General features: G+C 47.8%; 1 protein-coding gene across 1 annotated transcript; it reads left to right on the forward strand.

The window, feature by feature from the left end:
- Positions 1-65: 65 nt before the first annotated feature.
- LOC118377887 (L-2-hydroxyglutarate dehydrogenase, mitochondrial) lies at positions 66-19554 on the forward strand. The gene is made up of 7 exons (XM_052505879.1): positions 66-308; positions 14228-14343; positions 14876-15027; positions 16308-16439; positions 18868-19030; positions 19136-19170; positions 19327-19554. Exons 1-7 carry the CDS (start codon positions 220-222, stop codon positions 19552-19554), a joined length of 915 nt encoding a protein of 304 aa, XP_052361839.1. The 5' UTR covers positions 66-219.
- Positions 19555-23602: the final 4048 nt, after the last annotated feature.

Below are 23602 nucleotides of genomic sequence, written 5' to 3' on the forward strand. Positions count from 1 at the left end.
CCGTTACGTACGAGAGACGCGCCTTGCCATTGGCTCCTCAAAGTGGGTGAAGGGTCAAGGGGCCGAGCTTCGCGTCAAGCAAGGAATTTGATTATGACTTCCATTGCAAGAGAAACCTTGTGGACAACTGCTGTTTAAAACATATTCACACAATATGTGTGCACGGCGATTGATGTTACTGTCAAAGCGAGTATAGGTTGCTATTCAATCTCTGTCGAAATGATACGGACACTAAACAGCGCGTCATTTGCTGCCTTATTTGCAACGGTGCCAAAGTCCGCGACATGCAGAACAGCTAGAATACACAGGTGAGTGGAGAGACACGGGCGAGTGTTTGTGCAGAGGTGGGAAAGTACCAAATTGTCTAGCCGAGGCAACTGCTAGTGGGCTTTATGGATCTCCACTAACGAGACTATGATCTGGGCTTGATGTGCACAGCCGGTATGTTCGCCGGCGACAGGTTCTATATTTAAGTTTAATTAAATAAAGATTGACTGCCTTTTAAAAGAACAACGAATCCATTTGAAAACGGCATATGTGGCATCGATATGAGTCGGAGACAGTTATTCGATTGTCAAAGTTGACTATAAAGTGTAAATAGGACAACTTTGGTCATAAAGTCAGTCTCGTCTAAAAACGGAGTTTGGAACATCCGTGCGTCACAACGTAAATGAAGGCTGTGTTTTGATTTGATGATATACATTTGCCCACTAACATGGAGTGACCAGCTGCAGTGATTGGTCTCTATACACTAGAGTCCCACAGTGGAGGTGTCATAATTACCCATAAAACCTAGCGGTCAAACAGGGAAATGGTTCCAATCGGTTTTCCACAATTCATTTTTCCCCGTTGTGAGTTTTAGAAATACTTAAAATAAGGGGTGTTTCGTGTAGGTTTACCCTGGACGTGACGTTTTGATAACCTTGTACATCTCTCTCGGACAAGGTGACTTTAATCGAATGCAAGACTACAAATCCCTGCAAGCTCCTGACACCTTTGCAAACAGTAAGGCTGTCTACAACGACGACAAAAAAAATATTGGTCAACGGAAAGTCGTCAGTTCTTTCGACCAATCGATAGACACACCCTATGTGTTTTAATAAAATCAACAAAACGAATTGAGCTTGTCTGACTCTTACGTTTTGATGAAATAAGACAAATGCCTCAAGAAGGCGCCAGAGATCTAGATAACCAGAAGAGAGAGATACATTAACCTGATCCAACTATTCTCCTCCTACTCCTACTTCCTGCTGACATCCGCAGATGTGCCATTCCTCTCCTGAAGTTGCCGGTATAAAAGGCAACACGAGGAGTCAGCAACCTTTCTCATGTTGAATGCCAATTACTTACAATTTCTACCAATCTGCGTGCCAGTTATGGTTTTCATCAAATCGAATAAAATGTCATTGGTCACATGCGATGTTATTGCCGGTGTAACGAAATGCTTGCATTCCGAGCTCCAACAGTGCAGTAATGTATAACAATTCACAACAATACACACACATCTAAAGTAAAATAATGGAATTAAGAAATATATAAATATTAGACGAGCAACGTCAATGTCAGAGTGGCATTGACAATAATACCATGTGGTAACCGGCTAGTGATGGCTATTTAATAGTCTGATGGCCTTCAGATTGAAGCTTTTGTCCAATCTCTGTCCCAGCTTTGAGGCACCTGTACTGACCTCACCTTTGGATGGTAACGGGTGAACAGGCCGTGGCTCGGGTGGTTGATGTCCTTGATTATCTTTTTAGCATTCCTGTGGCATCGGGTGCTGTAGGTGTCCTGGGGGGCAGGCAGTATGCTCCAGGCGATGCGCTGGGCAGACCACACCAGCCATTGGAGAGACGTGTGGTTGCGGGCGGTGCAGTTGCCGTACCAGGTGGTGATTACAGCCCGACAGGATGCTCTCAATTGTTAATCTGTCTGTAAAAGGTTGTGAGGGTCTTTGGTGTGCTCGAGCTGAATTTCTTCAGCCTCCTGAGGTTGAAGAGGCTCTGTTGCGCCTCCTTCACCACACTGTCTGTGTGGGTGGACCATTTTAAATGGTCAGTGGCGTGTACGCCGAGGAAGCGTTCCACCTGCTCCACGGCGGCCCCATCGAAGCCTACCACTGTTGTGTCGTCTACAAACTTGATGATTGAGTTGGAGGCGTGTCATGGGTGAACAGGGAGTACAGGAGTGGGCTGAGCACGCACCTTTGTGGGGCCTCTGTGTTGAGGATCAGCAAAGTGGGAGGTGTTGTTTCTGACCTTCACCAACTGGGGGGCCTGTCAGGAAGTCCAGGGGGGCCTGTCAGGAAGTCCAGGGCCCTGAGCTTAATGATGAGCTTGGAGGGTACTATGGTGTTAAATGCTGAGCTGTAGTCAATGAACAGCATTCTTACATAGGTATTCCTCTTGTTCAGATGGGATAGGGCAGTGTGCAGTGCGATTGCATCGTCTGTGGATCTATTGGGGCGGTAATCAAGCTGAAGGGTCTAGGGTGTGATAAGGTAGAGGTGATATGCTCCTTATCTAGCCTCTCAAAGCACTTCATGATGACAGAAGTGAGTGCTACGGGGCAATAGTCATTTAGTTCAGTTACCTTTGCTTTCTTGGGTACAGGAACAATGGTGGACATCTTGAAGCAAGTGCGGACAGCAGACTGGGACAGGGAGAGATTGAATATGTCCGTAAACACTCCAGCCAGCTGGTCTGCGCATGCTCTGAGGACGCGGCTAGGGATCCCGTCTGGGCTAACTCGCTTAAAATGTCTTGTTCACGACGGCCACAGAGAACGAGAGCCCACAGTCCTTGGGACTGTAGACCCTGCCACATACGTCTCATGTCTGAGCTGTTGAATTGCGACACCACTATGTCTCTGTACTGACATTTTGCCTGTTCTTTTGCCTTAAGAAGGGAATAACTACACTGTTTGTATGCAACCATGTTCCTAGTCACCTTGCCATGGTACTACTGGTGATATATGTAATGGGGAATTGATATAGACTAACAATCAAACAATTAAAATCAAATGTTTTTTGTCACATAGAACCTTTTGAGCTTCTGAGGACCCATGCCAAATCTTTTCAGTCTCCTGAGGGGGAATAGGTGTTGTCGTGCCCTCTTTATGACTGTCTTAGTGTGTTTGGACCATGATAGTTTATTGTTGATGTGTACACTGAGGAACTTTACTAACAACGTGCCACTGACTGAGTAAATCCAGAGTGTCTATGTATGGGGATGACTCATCACTAAACAAGTCAGCTACTACAGCGACTGAAATGACAAATGCTTACAGTTGCAGTTAGTTTCAGAGTGGGTGGCAAGGAATATTTCTAAAACTAAAAGCATTGTATTTGTAACAAATCATTCACTAAACCCTAAACCTCAACTAAATCTTGTAATGAATAATGTGTAAATTGAGCAAGTTGAGGAGACTAAACTGCTCGGAGTAACCCTGGATTGTAAGCTGTCATGGTCAAAACATATTGATGCAACAGTAGCTAAGATGGGGAGAAGTCTGTCTATAATAAAGCACTGCTCTGCCTTAACAACACTAACAACAAAGCAGGTTCTACAGGCCCCAGTTTCTACCTTAACAGCACTATCAACAAGGCAGATCCTACAGGCCCTAGTTTCTACCTTCTTAACAACACTATCAACAAGGCAGGTCCTACAGGCTCTAGTTTCTACCTTAACAACACTGTCAACAAGGCAGATCCTACAGGCCCTAGTTTCTACCTTCTTAACAACACTATCAACAAGGCAGGTTCTACAGGCCCTAGTGTCTACCTTAACAACACTATCAACAAGGCAGGTCCTACAGGCCCTAGTTTCTACCTTCTTAACAACACTATCAACAAGGCAGGTCCTACAGGCCCTAGTTTCTACCTTCTTAACAACACTATCAACAAGGCAGGTCCTACAGGCCCTAGTTTCTACCTTCTTAACAACACTATCAACAAGGCAGGTCCTACAGGCCCTAGTTTCTACCTTCTTAACAACACTGTCAACAAGGCAGGTCCTACAGGCCCTAGTACCCTCAACAAGGCAGGTCCTACACTTAACAACACTATCAACAAGGCAGGTCCTACAGGCCCTAGTTTTGTGGATTTAGGAAAATTGCAATTGGCTCAGAACAGGACAGCACGGCTGGCCCTTGGATGTACACAGAGAGCTAATATTAATAATATGCATGTCAATCTCTGCTGGCTGAAAGTGGAAGAGAGAATGACTTCATCACTACTTGTATTTGTGAGAGGTATTGACATGTTGAACGCACGAGCTGTCTGTCTGAACTACGGGCACACAGCTCAGACACCCATACATACCCCACAAGACATGCCACGAGGTCTCTTCACAGTCCCAAGGTCCAGAACAGACTATGGGAGTAAGCAGAAGAAATGACAACATGGAACTCTATTCCACATCAAGTAAAAAGCAGTAAAATTAGATTTAAAAAAACGGATCAAAAACACCTTCTGAACGGCGGGGACTGTGAAGCAACACAGAGACAGAGACAGAGACAGAGACAGAGACAGAGACAGAGACGTGGATTTAGTACTGTAGATAGGTGGTGGAATAGGGACCTGAGGGCGCACAGGGTTGCAAAGGGTCGGAATTGTTTGTGTGACGTTAAGCACTGGAATTTGGGGAATTTTGCTTAAATAACCTTTTTTTTGTGGGATACACAAGGCAATTCTAGGTCTTGTGGCATATTTTGGTTAAACTATCCCCCAATTCAATGGAATTGCAACCCTCTGCATGCACAGTGTATTCTTCCATCACATACACAGCTGATTCTCAAGATCTTGCTCACTAATGAGATGCTGTTGAGGCCAAACTACTACACTGTCTGAACCAAGGACTACATGCTTTCCGGTAAGTTTTGATTACAATACTGGGTGGGGTGAATATATTTTATATGACATGATTTTTTGTTAGTAAATAGTAGCCTACAGCAAACTGTGTTTAAATCTAACTTGTTAACAATTTATGCTAATTTGTTTTTGCTACCATGTGGGTTTTAGCTTGCCTGAGCCTGCTGAGTGTTGATTCACCTGCTTCCATACATGTTTCATTTTAAAACATGTATCTTACAAAGGAGTTGTTTTAATCTAACTGCTTAGCTATTTATCTGTACATGGAATTCTATTTATTGTTTTTGTTTACTAATTTATTTCCTAATCTTTACAGGAAAAGGCCACAGGTACTGTCTGATGTGTGGAGAGATTCCACTGCAGCTAATGTAGAAGGAAATACTGTGTACATTTGCAAATACTGTGCCAAATAATATGTGAAGAATGCAACAAAGATGCAGAATCATCTGGCCAAGTGCATAAAGTTCCCTCAGCGCCACAACAAGCAAACTCTGACAAAAGACCTCTACTTCTATTCGAGGTGAAAATTATAAATCAGCCACCTTATCGATAGCAACAGCTCATGGTCCTCCTGGAATCAGAAGTTTTTTTGACTCAAAGGAGGAACGCAGTCAGAGAAATGCTGATAAATGTATTGCTCGAGCTGTGTATTGGTGCTCTGTGAGCACCTCTGACGCTCACAGGCAATGTGTATTGGAAGAGATTTCTGAATGTTCTTCGCCCAGCATACACCCCGCCAACCAAACATGCTTTATCTATACGATGTGGAGTTCAGAGTTCAAGTGAAGGTCAAGCAAATCATAGAGAAAGAAAGCAGACTGTATTGAAATCATCTCCGATGGGTGGTCGAGTGTTCATGGACAAGGAATAATTAACTACATCTCCACCACTCAACCAGGATTCTACAAGAGCACAGACACAAGGGACAACAGACACACCGGTCTCTATATTGCAGATGAGCTGAAGGCAGTCATCAGTGACCTTGGACCACAGAAGGTATTTGCACTGGTGACAGACAATGCTGCGAACACGAAGGCTGCTTGGTCTAAAGTGGAGGAGTCCTACCCTCACATCACACCCATTGGCTGTGCTGCTTATGCATTAAATCTGCTCTTCAAGGACATCATGACACTGAAAACAATGGATACACTCTACAAGAGAGCCAAGGGAATGGTTAGGTAGGTGAAGGGTCATCAAGTTATAGCAGCAATCTACCTCACCAAGCAAAGTGAGAAGAATAAGAGCACCACATTGAAGCTACCCAGCAACACCTGTTGGGGTGGTGTTGTCATCATGTTTGACAGTCTCCTGAGGGGAAGGAGTCTCTCCAAGAAATGGACAGCACCATCAAGAGCATCCTCCTGGATGATGTATTTTGGGAGAGAGTGGTAAGTAGCCTGAAACCTATAGCAGTACCCATTTCACAGATTGTGGGAGACAATGCCACCCTGTCTGACGTTCAGACTCTGCTTGCAGATGTAAGAGAATAAATCCATACTGCCCTGCCCATTTCACTGTTGCTCCAAGCAGAGGAAAGTTCTAAAATGCATCAAAAAAGTGTGAAGACTTCTGCCTGAAGTCCATACACGCCACAGCGTACATGTTGGACCCCATGTCTGCTGGCAAGACCATCCTGTCTGGTTCAGAGATCAAGGCCTATGGTGTCATCACTACTGTGTCTCACCACCTTGGCCTGGATGAGGGCAAGGTTCTTGGCAGTCTGGCGAAGTACACTTCCAAGCAAGGGCTTTGGGATGGAGAAGCAATATGGCAGTCGTGCCAACATGTCTCATCAGCCACCTGGTGGAAGGTACTTTGTGGATCTGAGGCTCTTTCCCTTGTTGCCTCCAACTTCCTCCAAATCCCACCAACATCAGCTGACTCAGAGTGCAACTGGTCCTTGTTTGGGAACACACACACCAAAGCACGCAACAGGCTGACCAATACAAGGGTTGAAAAATTGGTGGCCAACCAGGGCAAATTTGAGGCTTTTTGAGCGTGACAACGGGCCATCCTCAATAAGGTTGGACAGTGAAGATGAGACCTCAGAGTCTGATGTTCACGAGGTGGCCATTGAGGAGGTCCAGGGAGAAGACATGGTAGACTGAGAGGAAACAACCAAATCTTTAGTTTCTAGACTATCATTTTACAGATTTAAGTTGAAAACATGTTTGGGGAGATGCAATGGATCATTGGGGATCATTCAATATTCCCTTTCTTTGTTTTTCAGTGAAATCATCCCAAGTGAAGAGTCAACTCATTTAATTAAAGTTTAATTTACTTCCGGCGCCGACAGAGATGGCCGCCCGCTTCGCGTTCCTAGGAAACTATGCAGTTTTTTGTTTTTTTTTACGTGTTATTTCTTACATTAGTACCCCAGGTCATCTTAGGTTTCATTACATACGGTCGAGAAGAACTACTGAATATAAGATCAGCGTCAACTCACCATCAGTACGACCAAGAATATGTTTTCGCGACGCGGATCCTGTGTTCTGCCTACAAACAGGACAACGGAATGGATCCCATGCAGCGATTCTAAAGAGAACCGACTCCGAAAAGAGGGAAACGAGGCGGTCTTCTGGTCAGACTCCGGAGACGGGCACACCGTGCACCACTCCCTAGCATTCTTCTTGCCAATGTCCAGTCTCTTGACAACAAGGTTTGATGAAATCCGAGCAAGGGTAGCATTCCAGAGGGACATCAGAGACTGTAACGTTCTTTGCTTCACGGAAACATGGCTCACTGAGAGACGCTATCCGAGGCGGTGCAGCTAACTGGTTTCTCCACTCATCGTGCCGACAGAAACAAACATCTTTCTGGTAAGAAGAGGGGCGGGGCGTATGCCTTATGGCTAACGAGACATGGTGTGAAACATGAAAGAAACATACAGGAACTCAAATCCTTCTGTTCACCTGATTTAGAATTCCTCACAAATGTAGACCGCATTATCTACCAAGAGAATTCTCCTTGATTATAATCACAGCCGTATATATCCCCCCAAGCAGACGCATTCATTTAGTTGATCCCTGCCTACAGACAGAAACTAAAACAAGAGGCTCCCACGCTGAGGTCTGTCCAACGCTGGTCCGACCAAACTGACTCCACACTCCAAGACTGCTTCCATCACGTGGACTGGGATATGTTTCAGACAAGCGCCAGATAACAATATTGACGAATACGCTGATTCGTGTGCGAGTTCAGAAGTTGAAGATGTCGCTTACGATTAAAACATTCCTAACCAGAAACCGGATTGATGGCAGCATTCGCGTGAAACTGAAAGCCGAACCACTGCTTTTAATCAGGGCAAGGTGTCTGTAACATGACCGAATACAAACAGTGCAGCTATTCCTCCGCAAGGCTATCAAACAAGCTAAGCGTCAGTATAGAGACAGAATCTCAATTCAACGGCTCAGACACAAGAGGCATGTGGCAGGGTCTACAGTCAATCACGGACTACAAGAAGAAATCCAGCCCAGTCCAGGATGTCTTGGTCCCAGGCAGACTAAATAACTTTTTTTTTTGCCCGCTTGAGGACAATACAGTGCCACTGACACGGCCTGCAACGAAACATGCGGCCCTCCTTCACTGCAGCCGAGGTGAGTAAGACATTTAAACGTGTTAACCCTCGCGCAAGGCTGCAGGCCCAGACTGTATCCTCAGCCGCGCCTCAGAGCATGCGCAGACCAGCTGGCCGGTGTGTTTACGGACATATTCAATCAATCCCTATACCAGTCTGCTGTTCCCACATGCTTCAAGAGGGCCACCATTGTTCCTGTTCCCAAGAAAGCTAAGGTAACTGAGCCAAACGACTACCGCCCCGTAGCACTCACTTCCGTCATCATGAAGTGCTTTGAGAGACTAGTCAAGGACCATATCACCTCCACCCTACCTGACACCCTAGACCCACTCCAATTTGCTTACCGCCCAAAATAGGTCCACAGACGATGCAATCTCAACCACACTGCACACTGCCCTAACCCATCTGGACAAGAGGAATACCTATGTGAGAATGCTGTTCATCGACTACAGCCTGCATTCAACACCATAGTACCCTCCAAGCTCGTCATCAAGCTCGAGACCCTGGGTCTCGACCCCGCCCTGTGCAACTGGGTACTGACTTCCTGACGGGCCGCCCAGGTGGTGAGGGTAGGCAACAACATCTCCTCCCCCCGCTGATCCTCAACACTGGGGCCCCACAAGGGTGTGTTCTGAGCCCTCTCCTGTACTCCCTGTTCACCCACGACCGCGTGCCACGCACGCTCCAACTCAATCATCAAGTTTTGGACGACACAACAGTGGTAGGCTTGGATTACCAACAACGACGAGACGGCCTACAGGGAGGAGGTGAGGGCCTCGGAGTGTGGTGTCAGGAAAATAACTCACACTCAACGTCAACAAAACTAAAGTAGATGATTGTGGACTTCAGAAACAGCAGAGGGAACACCCCCCCCTATCCACATCGATGGAACAGTAGTGGAGAGGGTAGCAAGTTTTAAGTTCCTCGGCATACACATCACAGACAAACTGAATTGGTCCACTCACACAGACAGCATCGTGAAGAATGCGCGCAGCGCCTCTTCATCCTCAGGAGGCTGAAGAAATTCGGCTTGTCACCAAAAGCACTCACAAACTTCTACAGATGGACAATCGAGAGCATCCTGGCAGGCTGTATCACCGCCTGAACGGCAACTGCTCCGCCCCTCAACCGTAAGGCTCTCCAGAGGGTAGTGAGGTCTGCACAATGCATCACCGGGGCAAACTACCTGCCCTCCAGGACACCTACACCACCCGGGACAAGCAGGAAGGCCATAAAGATCATCAAGGACATCAACCACCCGAGCCACTGCCTGTTCACCCCGGCTTCATCCAGAAGGCGAGGTCAGTACAGGTGCATCAAAAAGCTGGGAGAGACTGAAAACAGCTTCTATTCAAGGCCATCAGACTGTTAAACAGCCACCACGAACATTGAGTGGCTGCTGCCAACACACTGACTCAACTCCAGCCACTTTAATAATGGGAATTGATGGGAAATTATGTAAATATATCACTAGCCACTTTAAACAATGCTACCTTATATAATGTTACTTACCCTACATTATTCATCTCATATGCATACGTATATACTGTACTCTATATCATCGACTGCATCCTTATGTAATACATGTATCACTAGCCACTTTAACTATGCCACTTTGTTTACATACTCATCTCATATGTATATACTGTACTGATACCATCTACTGTATCTTGCCTATGCTGCTCTGTCTCCATATGATATGGTAAATATATCCAATGCAAAAAAATCTACATTTTAAGTGGTATTAATATTCATTTGCAAATATTCCTGTTAATTCCCATAGTCCCGTTAGTTCTCACTGAATGTTGTCGTGTTGTGAGCTATGACCAGCCTTTCAAAGCACTTCATGGCTACAGATGGGAGCGCCACTGAGCTGTAGTCATTTAGGCAGGTTACCTCCTTGTGCCCAAGAACACTATGGTGGTCTGATTGAAGCATATTGGTATTACAGACTCAGACAGAGAGAGGTTGAAAATGTCTGTAAAGACACTTGCCAGTTGATCAGCGCATGCGTGGAGTACACGTCCTGATAATCCATCTGGCCCTGCGGCCTTGTGAATGTTGACCTGTTTAAAGGTCTTACTCACATCGGCTGCGGAGAGCGTGATCACAGTCGTCTGGAACAGCTGATTCTCTCATGCATGTTTCAGTGTTACTTGCCTCAAGCGAGCATAGAAGTAATTTAGGTCGTCTGGTAGGCTTGTCACTGTGCAGCTCATGGCTGTGCTTCCTTTGTAGTCGGTAATAGTTTGCAAGTCCTGCCGCATCCGACGAGCGTCGGTGCCAGTGCAATACGATTCAATCTTAGTCCTGTATTGACCCTTGCCTGATGGTTCGCCGGAGGGCATAGCGGGATTTCTTATAAGCTTCTAGGTTAGAGTCCTGCTCCTTGAAAGCGGCAGCTCTACCCATTAACTCAGTGCAGATGTTGCCTGTAATCCATGGCTTCTGGTTGGGTATGTACGTACAGTCATTGTGGGGAAGACCTCATCGATGCATTTATTTATGAAGCCGGTGACTGATGTGGTAACTCCTCAATGCCATCGGAAGAATCCCGCAACATATTCCAGTTTGTGATAGCAAAACATTCCTGTAGTTTAGCATCTGCTTCATCTGACCACTTTTTTATAGACAGTCTTCTGGTGCTTCCTGCTTTATTTTGGCTTGGAAGCAGGAATCAGAGGATAGAATTATGGTCAGATTTGCCAAATGGAGGGCAAGGGAGAGCTTTTGTATGTATCTGTGTGTGGAGTAAAGGTGGTCTAGAGTTTAAAAAAAAATAAAATCCCGTCTGGTTGCACATTTAACCTGCTGGGTAGAAATTTGGTAAAATGGATTTAAGTTTCCTGCATTAAAGTCCCTGGCCACAAGAAGCGCCTGCATTTGGAGGAGCATTTTCTGGTTTGCTGATATACAGCTCATTGAGTGCGGCCTTCATGCCAGCATCGGTTTGTGGTGATAAATAGACAGCTATGAAGAATATAGATAAACTCTCTTGGTAAATATGGTCTACAGCTTATCATGAGATACTCTACCTCAGGTGAGCAAAACTGACACTTCCTTAAACTTTGTGCACCAGCTGTTGTTTACAAATATACAAAGACCTCCACCCTTGTCTTACCAGGCCGCTGTTCTATCCTGCCAAAAGCGTAAAACCCGCCAGCTGTATGTTATCTTATGTTGTCGTTCAGCCACGACTCGGTGAAACATAAGATATTACAGTTTTGAATGTCCCGTTGGTAGAATATACGTGCCATAGTTTGTTTTATTTTATTATCCAATGATTTGTACATTGGCTAATAGTACTGATGGCAGAGGCAGATTACCCACTCGCCATCTGGATGCTTACAAGGCACCCAGACCTACGTCCCCATATCTGCCCTTTATCCTGTGAATGACGGGGATGTGGGCCTTGTCGGGGTTTCTGAAGTAAATCCTTTGCGTCTGACTCAAAGAAATGTTTTTCTCCGACACATCGGTGCTTCCGGGTTAAGCGGGCGGGCGGGCGGGTTTTAAGAAGCTTGCTCGGAGGACGATGACTCAACCTTCGCCTCCTGAGTTCGTTGGGTTGCAGCGATGAAACAAGACCGTAATTGGTGAGAAATTGATTAATTAATAATATCGTATAAGCTTTGTTTTACTATTGACAGTTACAGCTGATTTCAGGATTGTATATCGATCCGCTCTCAAATATTTGTATTAATTCCAGTCTCTGAATTGAACTTTCCGCTCGTCAGCTCCTGATATTAGGGCAGAAAAACTAAATCTGTCTCCTGAATGAACCTAGTGCGCATGTACACCCGTCTATATCCAGTCCCCAAGCTCCTCGCTTTCCCTGGCTAAACTATGCTAGTTTACATCCTCATTGTCAAACTTCATAAATACTGCACCCTCAACTTCAACTCCTTTTGCTAGTTATACTATCATGTAAAAACTAAGACATTTGCTGGAAATAAATGTACAATTATTTATTGTTTTGTTGAATAGTCGTGTCGTAAGACAACGGTGGCGAAGGGCTATCATTTGCTACTTAACGCGGGATCCAGTGTCAGTTTTGAGATCCATTTGGCGTCGGGTTCGCCGAGCATTTCTGGCTGGTCTTGGAACTGTAACAACGGGCAGCTTCTCCCCCACTTGGCTCAATGGGATATGTAGTGATTTTTACCAACACAACCAGATATGTACAGTTTTGTACTCCTTTAACCTTTAAAAAAAATGATGTCATATTTGTTGTTTTTTAAAATCTGACTTTATCAGTATAATGAGTAACCCAGGAAATGTCACGAGAAAATAGGAACTCTACAGGAGTACCAATGGCTACAATGAATCACTAATTTACTTCCTGGTACTACGGATCCACTCCACGGCGCTCCTGAATAGCATGGAACCACAACCAGTATCCACGCCTGTAACTTCAGGAATACTGTCACCTTGAAGTGACTTTAGTGTCTGACTAGTATGAATACGAAGTGATGACTTTATGGACCTTTTATTAATGATAAAAGAAAAGGTAGGATTCTGTTTCTAACTGATAGTTCCTCGATTCGATGAGGATGTGAGCCTGATGGTAGAAACTATTTGAAAGTGCAGTCGTGCAGTGTCCTGATGACACCTAAGCGTTAATGGGATGACTGCTAATGTCCCTTAATGCTGACTAATGAACCCTCACCTGTCTCTTAATGCTGACTACTAATGAACCTCACCTGTTCCTTTTAATGTTGACCTAATGAACCCTCACCGTCCCTTAAAGCTGACTAATGAACCCCACCTGTCTCTTAATGCTGACTACTAATGAACCTCACCTGTCTCTTAATGCTGACTACTAATGAACCCTCACCTGTCCCTAATGCTGACTACTAATGAACCCTCACCTGTCTCTTAATGCTGACTACTAATGATCCCTCACCTGTCTCCCTTAATGCTGACTACCAATGAACCCTCACCTGTCTCTTAAAGCTGCCAATGAACCCTCACTAATGAACCCTCACCTGTCTTTATGCTGACTACTAATGAACCCTCACCTGTCCCTTAAAGCCTAATCACCTGTCCTGCTCTACTAATGAAACCCTCACCTGTTTAAAGCTGACTACTAATGAACCCTTACCTGTCTCTTAATGCTGACTACTAATGAACCCTCACCTGTCTCTTAATGCTGACTACTTAATGAACCCCTCACCTGTCTCTTAATGCTGACTACTAATGAACCCCTCACCTGTCTCTAATGCTGACTACTAATGAATCCTCACCTGTCTCTTAAAGCTGACTACTAATGAACCTCACCTGTCTCTTAATGCTGACTACTAATGAACCCTCACCTGTCTCTTAATTCTGACTAATGAACCCTCACCTGTCCCTTAAAGCTGACTAATGAACCCTCACCTGTCCCTTAAAGCTGACTAATGAACCCTCACCTGTCCCTTAAAGCTGACTAATGAACCCCCACCTGTCTCTTAATGCTGACTACTAATGAACCCTCACCTGTCTCTTAATGCTGACTACTAATGAACCCTCACCTGTCTCTTAATGCTGACTACTAATGAACCCTCACCTGTCTCTTAATGCTGACTACTAATGCACCCTCACCTGTCTCTTAATGCTGACTAATGAACCCTCACCTGTCTCTTAATGCTGACTACTAATGAACCCTCACCTGTCTCTTAATGCTGACTACTAATGAACCCTCACTACTAATGAACCCTCACCTGTCTCTTAATGCTGACTACTAATGAACACTCACCTGTCTCTTAAAGCTGACTACTAATGAACCTGCCTCTGTGTTTCAGTGCGTATGATGTGGCTGTGGTGGGTGGAGGCATCATGGGCCTGGCCTCAGCCAGAGAGCTCATCCTCAGACACCCCACGCTTAGCTTCATTCTGCTGGAGAAGGAGAAGGACCTGGGTAAGTGGTGGGCAGGGAGGGAGGAGGTCACTAACTTGACGTTCCTGTTAGCCCGGGGTGCATTCATTAGTCGGACACCGTTGCAAAACATTTTTTGCACTGTTCCAAACGGAAAACATTTCACAAGGGGAAAAAACGTTTCTATTGTGCCACTCTGTCCTGGTCTTTGCCGTCAGCCAATCACATTCTTATGTTATCACCACAGTTCAAATCAAATCAAATGTATTTATATAGCCCTTCGTACATCAGCTGATATCTCAAAGTGCTGTACATAAACCCAGCCTAAAACCCCAAACAGCAAGCAATGCAGGTGTAGAAGCACGGTGGCTAGGAAAAACTCGCTAGAAAGGCCAAAACCTAGGGAAGAAACCTAGAGAGGAACCAGGCTATGTGGGGTGGCTAGTCCTCTTCTGGCTGTGCCCGGGTGGAGATTATAACAGAACATGGCCAAGATGTTAAAATGTTCTTCTTTGTGCTTCTTTACCCTACAACCTTATTGGGGAATTAACACTGTTCCGTGCCCCATCCTCAGCCATCCACCAAAGTGGCCACAACAGTGGTGTGATCCACAGTGGGATTTACTACACCCCCGGGTCTCTGAAGGCCCGTCTCTGTGGCAAAGGGGCCGCTATGGCCTACGAGTACCTGGACAAGAAAGGACTCCCCTATAAGAGGTGTGGAAAGGTGAGTTCTCTCAAATACGTCTAATTCACATCGGGTTTGCCCTTAGGGCTGTAGATGTTGTTTACCGTGGTTTAGTAAATATTGATGAGTAGACGTATCGCTTGGATTTGGACCTCAAAGTATTTTTCTTTCCCTAAAGCGCCTATTGTCATTGTAGCTGAATTTAGTATGATCTTCTATCCAGGTCCCCCTCGCAAAAGGAGGTTTCTAACCTCAAGGTTGAATAATGGTTCAAAGGTTATACTAAGGTTAAAACATCGTAGTATTTAAGCAGTATCAAGCTCACATTTCTGTGCATGACATGTTTCACCATAACCGTCTACCATTTACAGTATATCGGGGGAGTGTGTCAATGCTAATCAGATCATTGTGGGAGGTTGATGGAGCCTGGGTGCGATTTGTATTTATGGTCAATTAGCCCATTTACCTGCAGCAACCGGCTTACAGGGTCGTGCTTCTTGCCGAGCGGTTAGAGCGTTCGGCCAGGGTCGTGTGGCTTGCCGAGCTGGGTTAGAGTTGGGCCAGGGTCGTGGCTTCTGCCGAGCGGTTAGAGTGCTGTTCCTCGGGGCCAGGGTCGTGGCTTCGCTGGCTTTTGCTAGAGCGTTCGCCAGGGTCGTGGCTTCTTGCCGAGCTGCCAGGAGCATTCAAGCCAGGGTCGTGGCTTGCCGAGCGGTTACGCATCTCGCTCAGGGTCGTGGCTTCTGTCGGCGGTTAGAGATTCGGCCAGGGTCGTGGCTTCTTGCCGAGCGGTTAGAGCATTCGGCCAGGGTCGTGGGCTTCTTGCCCCGAGCGGTTGACATTCGGCCAGGGTCGTGGCTTCTTGCCTTAGCGGTTAGAGCGTCTCGCCAGGGTCGTGGCTTCTTGCCTAGCGGTTAGAGCGTTGGGCCACTTCGAGTGTTGGGCTGTTACGGTTGAACACCCAGAGACGATCAGATGAAAAAAAAAATCTGTCTGCCCTTGAGCAAGGCACTTCACCCTAATTTCCTCTATGGGCGCTGTATTACTATGACTGACCCTGTAAAACAACACATTTCACCGCTTCTTATCTGGTATATGTGACAATGGAAACCTTTTTTTTTTTATTTATAGAACGGTCTCTTTCCTAGGCAACATGGTCTCTTCCTGTGTAATGCGGTCTCTTCCTGTCTAATGCGGTCTCTTCCTGTATATTCATTCCGACTCCTTTGTGGTGTTTTCTGTTGTTCTTTGAAAAATAAAGATAAAGTTGATCACACAACGATGTGCTGGTCATGTCTATGGCTTGGCCTTTGTGTTGGCAGCTGATCGTCGCTGTGGAGCGAGAGGAGATTCCCAGGCTCAAAGCGCTGTACGAGCGAGGACAGAAGAACAACGTGCGTGACCTCACCATGATAGACGCCAAGGGGATCCGAGAGAGGGAGCCCTACTGCAGGGTGAGAGAGTGAGAGAGAGAGAGCCCTACTGCAGGGTGAGAGAGTGAGAGAGAGAGAGCCCTACTGCAGGGTGAGAGAGTGAGAGAGAGAGAGCCCTACTGCAGGGTGAGAGAGTGAGAGAGAGAGAGCCCTACTGCAGGGTGAGAGAGTGAGAGAGAGACCCCTACTGCAGGGTGAGAGAGTGAGCCCTACTGCAGGGTGAGAGGGAGTGAGCCCTACTGCAGGGTGAGAGGGAGTGAGAGAGAGACCCCTACTGCAGGGTGAGAGAGAGACCCCTACTGCAGAGTGAGAGAGAGAGCCCTACTGCAGGGTGAGAGGGAGAGACCTACTGCAGAGTGAGAGTGAGAGAGAGAGCCCTACTGCAGGGTGAGAGAGAGAGAGCCCTACTGCAGGGTGAGAGAGAGAGAGCCCTACTGCAGGGTGAGAGAGAGAGAGCCCTACTGCAGGGTGAGAGAGAGAGAGCCCTACTGCAGGGTGAGAGAGAGAGAGCCCTACTGCAGGGTGAGAGAGAGAGAGCCCTACTGCAGGGTGAGAGAGAGAGAGCCCTACTGCAGGGTGAGAGAGTGAGAGCCCTACTGCAGGGTGAGAGAGCCCTACTGCAGGGTGAGAGAGCCCTACTGCAGGGTGAGAGAGCCCTACTGCAGGGTGAGAGAGAGAGAGAGAGAGAGAGACCCCTACTGCAGGGTGAGAGGGAGTGAGCCCTACTGCAGGGTGAGAGTGAGAGAGCCCTACTGCAGGGTGAGAGGGAGTGAGCCCTACTGCAGGGTGAGAGGGAGACCCCTACTGCAGGGTGAGAGGGAGTGAGCCCTACTGCAGGGTGAGAGTGAGAGAGCCCTACTGCAGGGTGAGAGTGAGAGAGCCCTACTGCAGGGTGAGAGTGAGAGAGCCCTACTGCAGGGTGAGAGTGAGAGAGCCCTACTGCAGGGTGAGAGAGAGAGAGAGAGAGCCCTACTGCAGGGTGAGAGAGAGAGAGAGAGCCCCTACTGCAGGGTGAGAGTGAGAGAGCCCTACTGCAGGGTGAGAGTGAGAGACCCCTACTGCAGGGTGAGAGTGAGAGTGAGAGCCCTACTGCAGGGTGAGAGTGAGAGTGAGAGCCCTACTGCAGGGTGAGAGTGAGAGTGAGAGCCCTACTGCAGGGTGAGGAGGGAGTGAGCCCTACTGCAGGGTGAGAGTGAGAGACCCCTACTGCAGGGTGAGAGAGCCCTACTGCAGGGTGAGAGAGCCCTACTGCAGGGTGAGAGAGCCCTACTGCAGGGTGAGAGAGCCCTACTGCAGGGTGAGAGAGCCCTACTGCAGGGTGAGAGGGAGTGAGCCCTACTGCAGGGTGAGAGTGAGAGACCCCTACTGCAGAGTGAGAGAGCCCTACTGCAGGGTGAGAGTGAGAGAGCCCTACTGCAGGGTGAGAGTGAGAGAGCCCTACTGCAGGGTGAGAGTGAGAGACCCCTACTGCAGGGTGAGAGTGAGAGTGAGAGCCCTACTGCAGGGTGAGAGTGAGAGTGAGAGCCCTACTGCAGGGTGAGAGGGAGAGAGCCCTACTGCAGGGTGAGAGGGAGAGAGCCCTACTGCAGGGTGAGAGTGAGAGAGCCCTACTGCAGGGTGAGAGAGAGAGAGCCCTACTGCAGGGTGAGAGTGAGAGAGCCCTACTGCAGGGTGAGAGTGAGAGAGCCCTACTGCAGGGTGAGAGAGAGAGCCCTACTGCAGGGTGAGAGTGAGAGAGCCCTACTGCAGGGTGAGAGTGAGAGAGCCCTACTGCAGGGTGAGAGTGAGAGAGCCCTACTGCAGGGTGAGAGTGAGAGAGCCCTACTGCAGGGTGAGAGTGAAGAGCCCTACTGCAGGGTGAGAGTGAGAGAGCCCTACTGCAGGGTGAGAGTGAGAGAGCCCTACTGCAGGGTGAGAGTGAGAGAGCCCTACTGCAGGGTGAGAGTGAGAGAGCCCTACTGCAGGGTGAGAGTGAGAGAGCCCTACTGCAGGGTGAGAGTGAGAGAGCCCTACTGCAGGGTGAGAGTGAGAGAGCCCTACTGCAGGGTGAGAGAGCCCTACTGCAGGGTGAGAGAGCCCTACTGCAGAGTGAGAGAGCCCTACTGCAGGGTGAGTGTGAGAGACCCCTACTGCAGGGTGAGTGAGAGAGAGAGACCCCTACTGCAGGGTGAGTGAGAGAGAGAGACCCCTACTGCAGGGTGAGAGAGTGAGTGTGAGAGAGTGTGAGAGAGAATATATTCAAGTCTCTTTACTAAGATGCTTCATAGTGAAAGTTCAGGCTTGAGTCTGAAATTACACCCTATTGCCTATACAGAGCACTACTTATGGCCTGGTTTGGAAATTACGTCATATTCCCTGGTGAAAAATAGTGCTCTTTTATAGGGAACAGGGTGCCATTTGGAACACAGCCCCAGTGTAAACGGCTTTATGGTTAAACTCTTCCTTTCAGGGTCTGATGGCCCTGGACTCTCCTTACACTGGCATCGTGGACTGGAGGCTGGTGTCACTGGCATATGGCAAGGACTTCCAGGAGGCAGGAGGGACCGTGGTTACTGAATATGAGGCTAGTGACATGGCCATGGTGAAGGAAAGCCCCGCTGGCAACACGGACGGTATCTGTTCCATACTTTCCTCACCTCAGAACACTCATACATTTGATGAAAGATGCACTTGTGAATGTATTTTTTTTTTTTTTTTTTTTCTTCAAAACATTTCAGGAATGAAATATCCCATCGCTATCAGAGATTCAAAGGTAGGCGTGCGTGTGTGTGCGTGTGTGCGTGTGTGTGTGTGCGTGTGTGTGTGCGTGTGTGTGTTAAATTATCAGAAATATCAGAAAATGTTTTTTTGTTTTTGTTTTTAAGGTGTAACTAACGTGTGTGTGTGTGTGTGTGTGTGGTCTCCTCAGGGTACGGAGGTAAGGTGTCGGTATGTGCTGACCTGTGGTGGTCTGTACTCTGACCGCCTCGCTCAGATCTCTGGCTGCAGTCCAGACCCTCGCATTGTCCCCTTCAGAGGAGATTACCTGGTCCTGAAGCCTGAGAAACACTACCTGGTCCGGGGCAACATCTACCCCGTAAGTCCTCTAGAACACCTTCTACCCCGTAAGTCCTCTAGAACGCTGTCTACCCCGTAAGTCCTCTAGAACGCTGTCTACCCCGTAAGTCCTCTAGAACGCTGTCTACCCCGTAAGTCCTCGAACGCCGTCTACCCCGTAAGTCCTCTAGAACGCCTTCTACCCCGTCCTTCTGTAGCTCAGTTGGTAGAGCATGGCGCTTGTAACGCCAGGGTAGTGGGTTCGATTCCCGGGACCACCCATACGTAGAATGTATGCACACATGACTGTAAGTCGCTTTGGATAAAAGCGTCTGCTAAATGGCATATATATTATATATATATTAAGTCCTCTAGAACGCTGTCTACCCCGTAAGTCCCTCTAGAACGCTGTCTACCCCGTAGTCTCTAGAACGCCGTCTACCCCCGTAAGTCCTCTAGAACGCCGTCTACCCCGTAAGTCCTCTAGAACGCCGCGTCTACCCCGTAAGTCTAGGAACGGTCTACCCCGTAAGTCCTCTAGAACGCCGTCTACCCCGTAAGTCCCTCTAGAACGCCGTCTACCCGTATCCTCTAGAACGCCGTCTACCCCGTAAGTCTCTAGAACGCCGTCTACCCCGTAAGTCTCTAGAACGCCGGTTCTACCCCGTAAGTCCTCTAGAACGCCGTCTACCCGTAAGTCCTCTAGAACGCCGTCTACCCGTAAGTCACTAGAACGCGTCTACCCGTAAGTCCTCTAGAACGCCGTCTACAGAAGTCCTCTAGAAACGCCGTCTACCCCGTAAGTCCCTCTAGAACGCCGTCTACCCCGTAAGTCCTCTAGAACGCCGTCCTACCCCGTAAGTCCTCTAGAAACGCCGTCTACCCCGTAAGTCCTCTAGAACGCCGTCTACCCCGTAAGTCCTCACAGAACGCGTCTACCCCGTAAGTCCTCTAGAACGCCGTCTACCCCGTAAGTCCTCTAGAACGCCGTCTACCCCGTAAGTCCTCTAGAACGCCTTCTACCCCGTAAGTCCTCTAGAACGCCTTCTACCCCGTAAGTCCTCTAGAACGCCTTCTGCCCCGTAAGGCCTCTAGAACGCCTTCTACCCCAAAAGTCCTCTAGAACGCCTTCTACCCCGAGTCCTCCTAGAACGCCGTCTACCCCGTAAGTTCTCTAGAACGCCGTCTACCGTAAAGTCCTCTAGAACGCCCGTCTACCCCGTAAGTCCTCTATAGAACGCCGTCTACCCCGTAAGTCCTCTAGAATGCCGTCTACCCCGTAAGTCCTCTAGAACGCCTTCTACCCGTAAGTCCTCTAGAACGCCTTCTACTCCCGTAAGTCCTCTAGAACGCCTTCTACCCCGTGGGGTCCTCTAGAACGCATGTCTACCCCGTAAGTCCTCTAGAACGCCTTCTACCCCGTGAGTCCTCTAGAACGCCTTCTACCCCGTAAGTCCTCTAGAACGCCTTCTACCCCGTAAGTCCTCTAGAACGCCGTCTACCCCGTAAGTCCTCTAGAACGCCGTCTACCCGTGAAGTCCTCTGAACGCCTTCTACCCGTGATCCTCTAGAACGCCTTCTACCCCGTAAGTCCTCTAGAACACCTTCTACCCCGTAAGTCCTCTAGAACACCTTCTACCCGTAAGTCCTCTAGAACACCTTCTACCCGTAAGTCCTCTAGAACACCTTCTACCCCGTAAGTCCTCTAGAACACCTTCTACCCGTAAGTCCTCTAGAACACAGTCTACCCGTAGAGTCCTCCTATCTTCTCCTTGTATCTCAACCCTTTAGCCCCTAACGGCACTTAGATCTGAAAGGATTAGATGGGCTGATAGCATTGTCATAATTGTATAGCTACCTGGCCTATCACACCTATATAAGATTTACATTCTAGTCATTTAGCAGACGCTCATATCCAGAGTCGACTAACAGCAGTGAGTGCATGCATTTTTCTTACTGGTCTACACAAGTGCCTTGGCCAGAAGGGCCAAGGTTGATTTTGGGATTCAAGGAATGTCAGATGGTTAAGTGCTGTTCGAGAAATGCACTAATACAGAGAAGGATGTCTCTAGCTTCCTGGTTGTTGTACTGACAGACGGATGTCTCTAGCTTCCTGGTTGTTGTACTGACAGACGGATGTCTCTAGCTTCCTGGTTGTTGTACTGATAAACGTATGTCTCTAGCTTCCTGGTTGTTGTACTGACAGACGGATGTCTCTAGCTTCCTGGTTGTTGTACTGACAGACGGATGTCTCTAGCTTCCTGGTTGTTGTACTGACAGACGGATGTCTCTAGCTTCCTGGTTGTTGTACTGACAGACGGATGTCTCTAGCTTCCTGGTTGTTGTACTGACAGACGGATGTCTCTAGGTTTCCTGACCCTAAGTTCCCCTTCCTGGGGGTCCACTTCACCCGCGGATGGACGGCAGTGTTTGGCTGGGTCCCAACGCCGTCCTGGCCTTTAAACGAGAAGGATACAAGCTGTACGACCTATGCCCGGGACTTTGGAGATGCACTTTCATTCAGGTATAGTACTTAGAAGTTAGGAAGCAATGTCATTTAGGTGTCAAATTTGGAAGGTTGGTTAAATATCATCTCTTAGTTATCGTTCCCCTCGACATTTCAGTCTAGTAGAGAGCTTCCCCTTTACATGCCCATTTCAATCTGGCAGGGAGCTTCCCCCTTTTCATTCCATTTCAATCTGGTAGGGAGGTTCCCCTTTTCATTCCATTTCAATCTAGTAGGAGGTTCCCCTTTACATTTCCATTCCAGCAGGGAGGTTCCCCTTTACATTCCATTCCAGCAGGGAGGTTCCCCTTTACATTCCATTCCAGCAGGGAGGTTCCCTTTACATTCCATTCCAGCAGAGTTCCCCTTTACATTCCATTCCAGCAGGAGGTTCCCTTTACATTCCATTCCAGCAGGGAGGTTCCCCTTTACATTCCATTCCAGCAGGAGGTTCCCCTTTGCATTCCATTCCAGGTTCCCCTTTGCAGTAGGGAGGTTCCCCTTTACATTCCATTCCAGTAGGGAGGTTCCCCTTTACATTCCATTCCAGTAGGGAGGTTCCCCTTTACATTCCATTCCAGTAGGGAGGTTCCCCTTTACATTCCATTCCAGTAGGGAGGTTCCCCTTTACATTCCATTCCAGTAGGGAGGTTCCCCTTTACATTCCATTCCAGTAGGGAGGTTCCCCTTTACATTCCATTCCAGTAGGGAGGTTCCCCTTTACATTCCATTTCATTTCAGTCTAGAAGAGGTTCCCCTTTACATTCCATTCCATTCCAGTAGGGAGGTTCCCCTTTACATTCCATTCCAGTAGGGAGGTTCCCCTTTACATTCCATTCCAGTAGGGAGGTTCCCCTTTACATTCCATTCCAGTAGGGAGGTTCCCCTTTACATTCCATTCCAGTAGGGAGGTTCCCTTTACATTCCAGCAGGGAGGTTCCCCTTTACATTCCAGCAGGGAGGTTCCCCTTTACATTCCAGCAGGGAGGTTCCCCTTTACATTCCAGCAGGGAGGTTCCCCTTTACATTCCAGCAGGGAGGTTCCCCTTTACATTCCAGCAGGGAGGTTCCCCTTTACATTCCAGCAGGGAGGTTCCCCTTTGCATTCCATTCCAGTCTAGTAGGGAGGTTCCCCATTCCAGTAGGCAGGTTCCCCATGAGGACTAAATCCAACTGGTATCCAAGTTAATTTAGATTTCCATGGAACCTCTGGACTTGTTTCTCTTGATAAATGACTCTGCTGGATGACCGAAGCAGACATGTATCTCTGCTGTTTCTCTCTCTCTGTAAAATGTCTCTCTCTCTCTGTGTGTGTTCCAGAGGTCTGCAGAAACTGGTGATGAATAACCTAGTGTATGGTGTTGGAGAGATGTACAGAGGGTGTTCATCGGAGCTCAGGTCAAGATCTTAAAGAAGTTCATCCCAGAGCTGTTCTCTAGCGACGTACTCAGGTACATCGGATTCTGAATGTTAATTCCAGGGGCCTGGGTGTAAATGAAGCATCTCAGTACCTGATACACAGACGTCATCAGCCAGGGCCACCTATCACTGAGACGTTCCAACTCCTCACCTGGAACGTTCTCAAGATGCTGAGTCCACACTGATTGGTCAAATCACTGCCCTCCTGTGGATGGTTTCCAGC

This window comes from Oncorhynchus keta, unplaced genomic scaffold (genome assembly GCF_023373465.1).
Source record: "Oncorhynchus keta strain PuntledgeMale-10-30-2019 unplaced genomic scaffold, Oket_V2 Un_contig_25013_pilon_pilon, whole genome shotgun sequence".
NCBI lineage: Eukaryota > Metazoa > Chordata > Actinopteri > Salmoniformes > Salmonidae > Oncorhynchus > Oncorhynchus keta.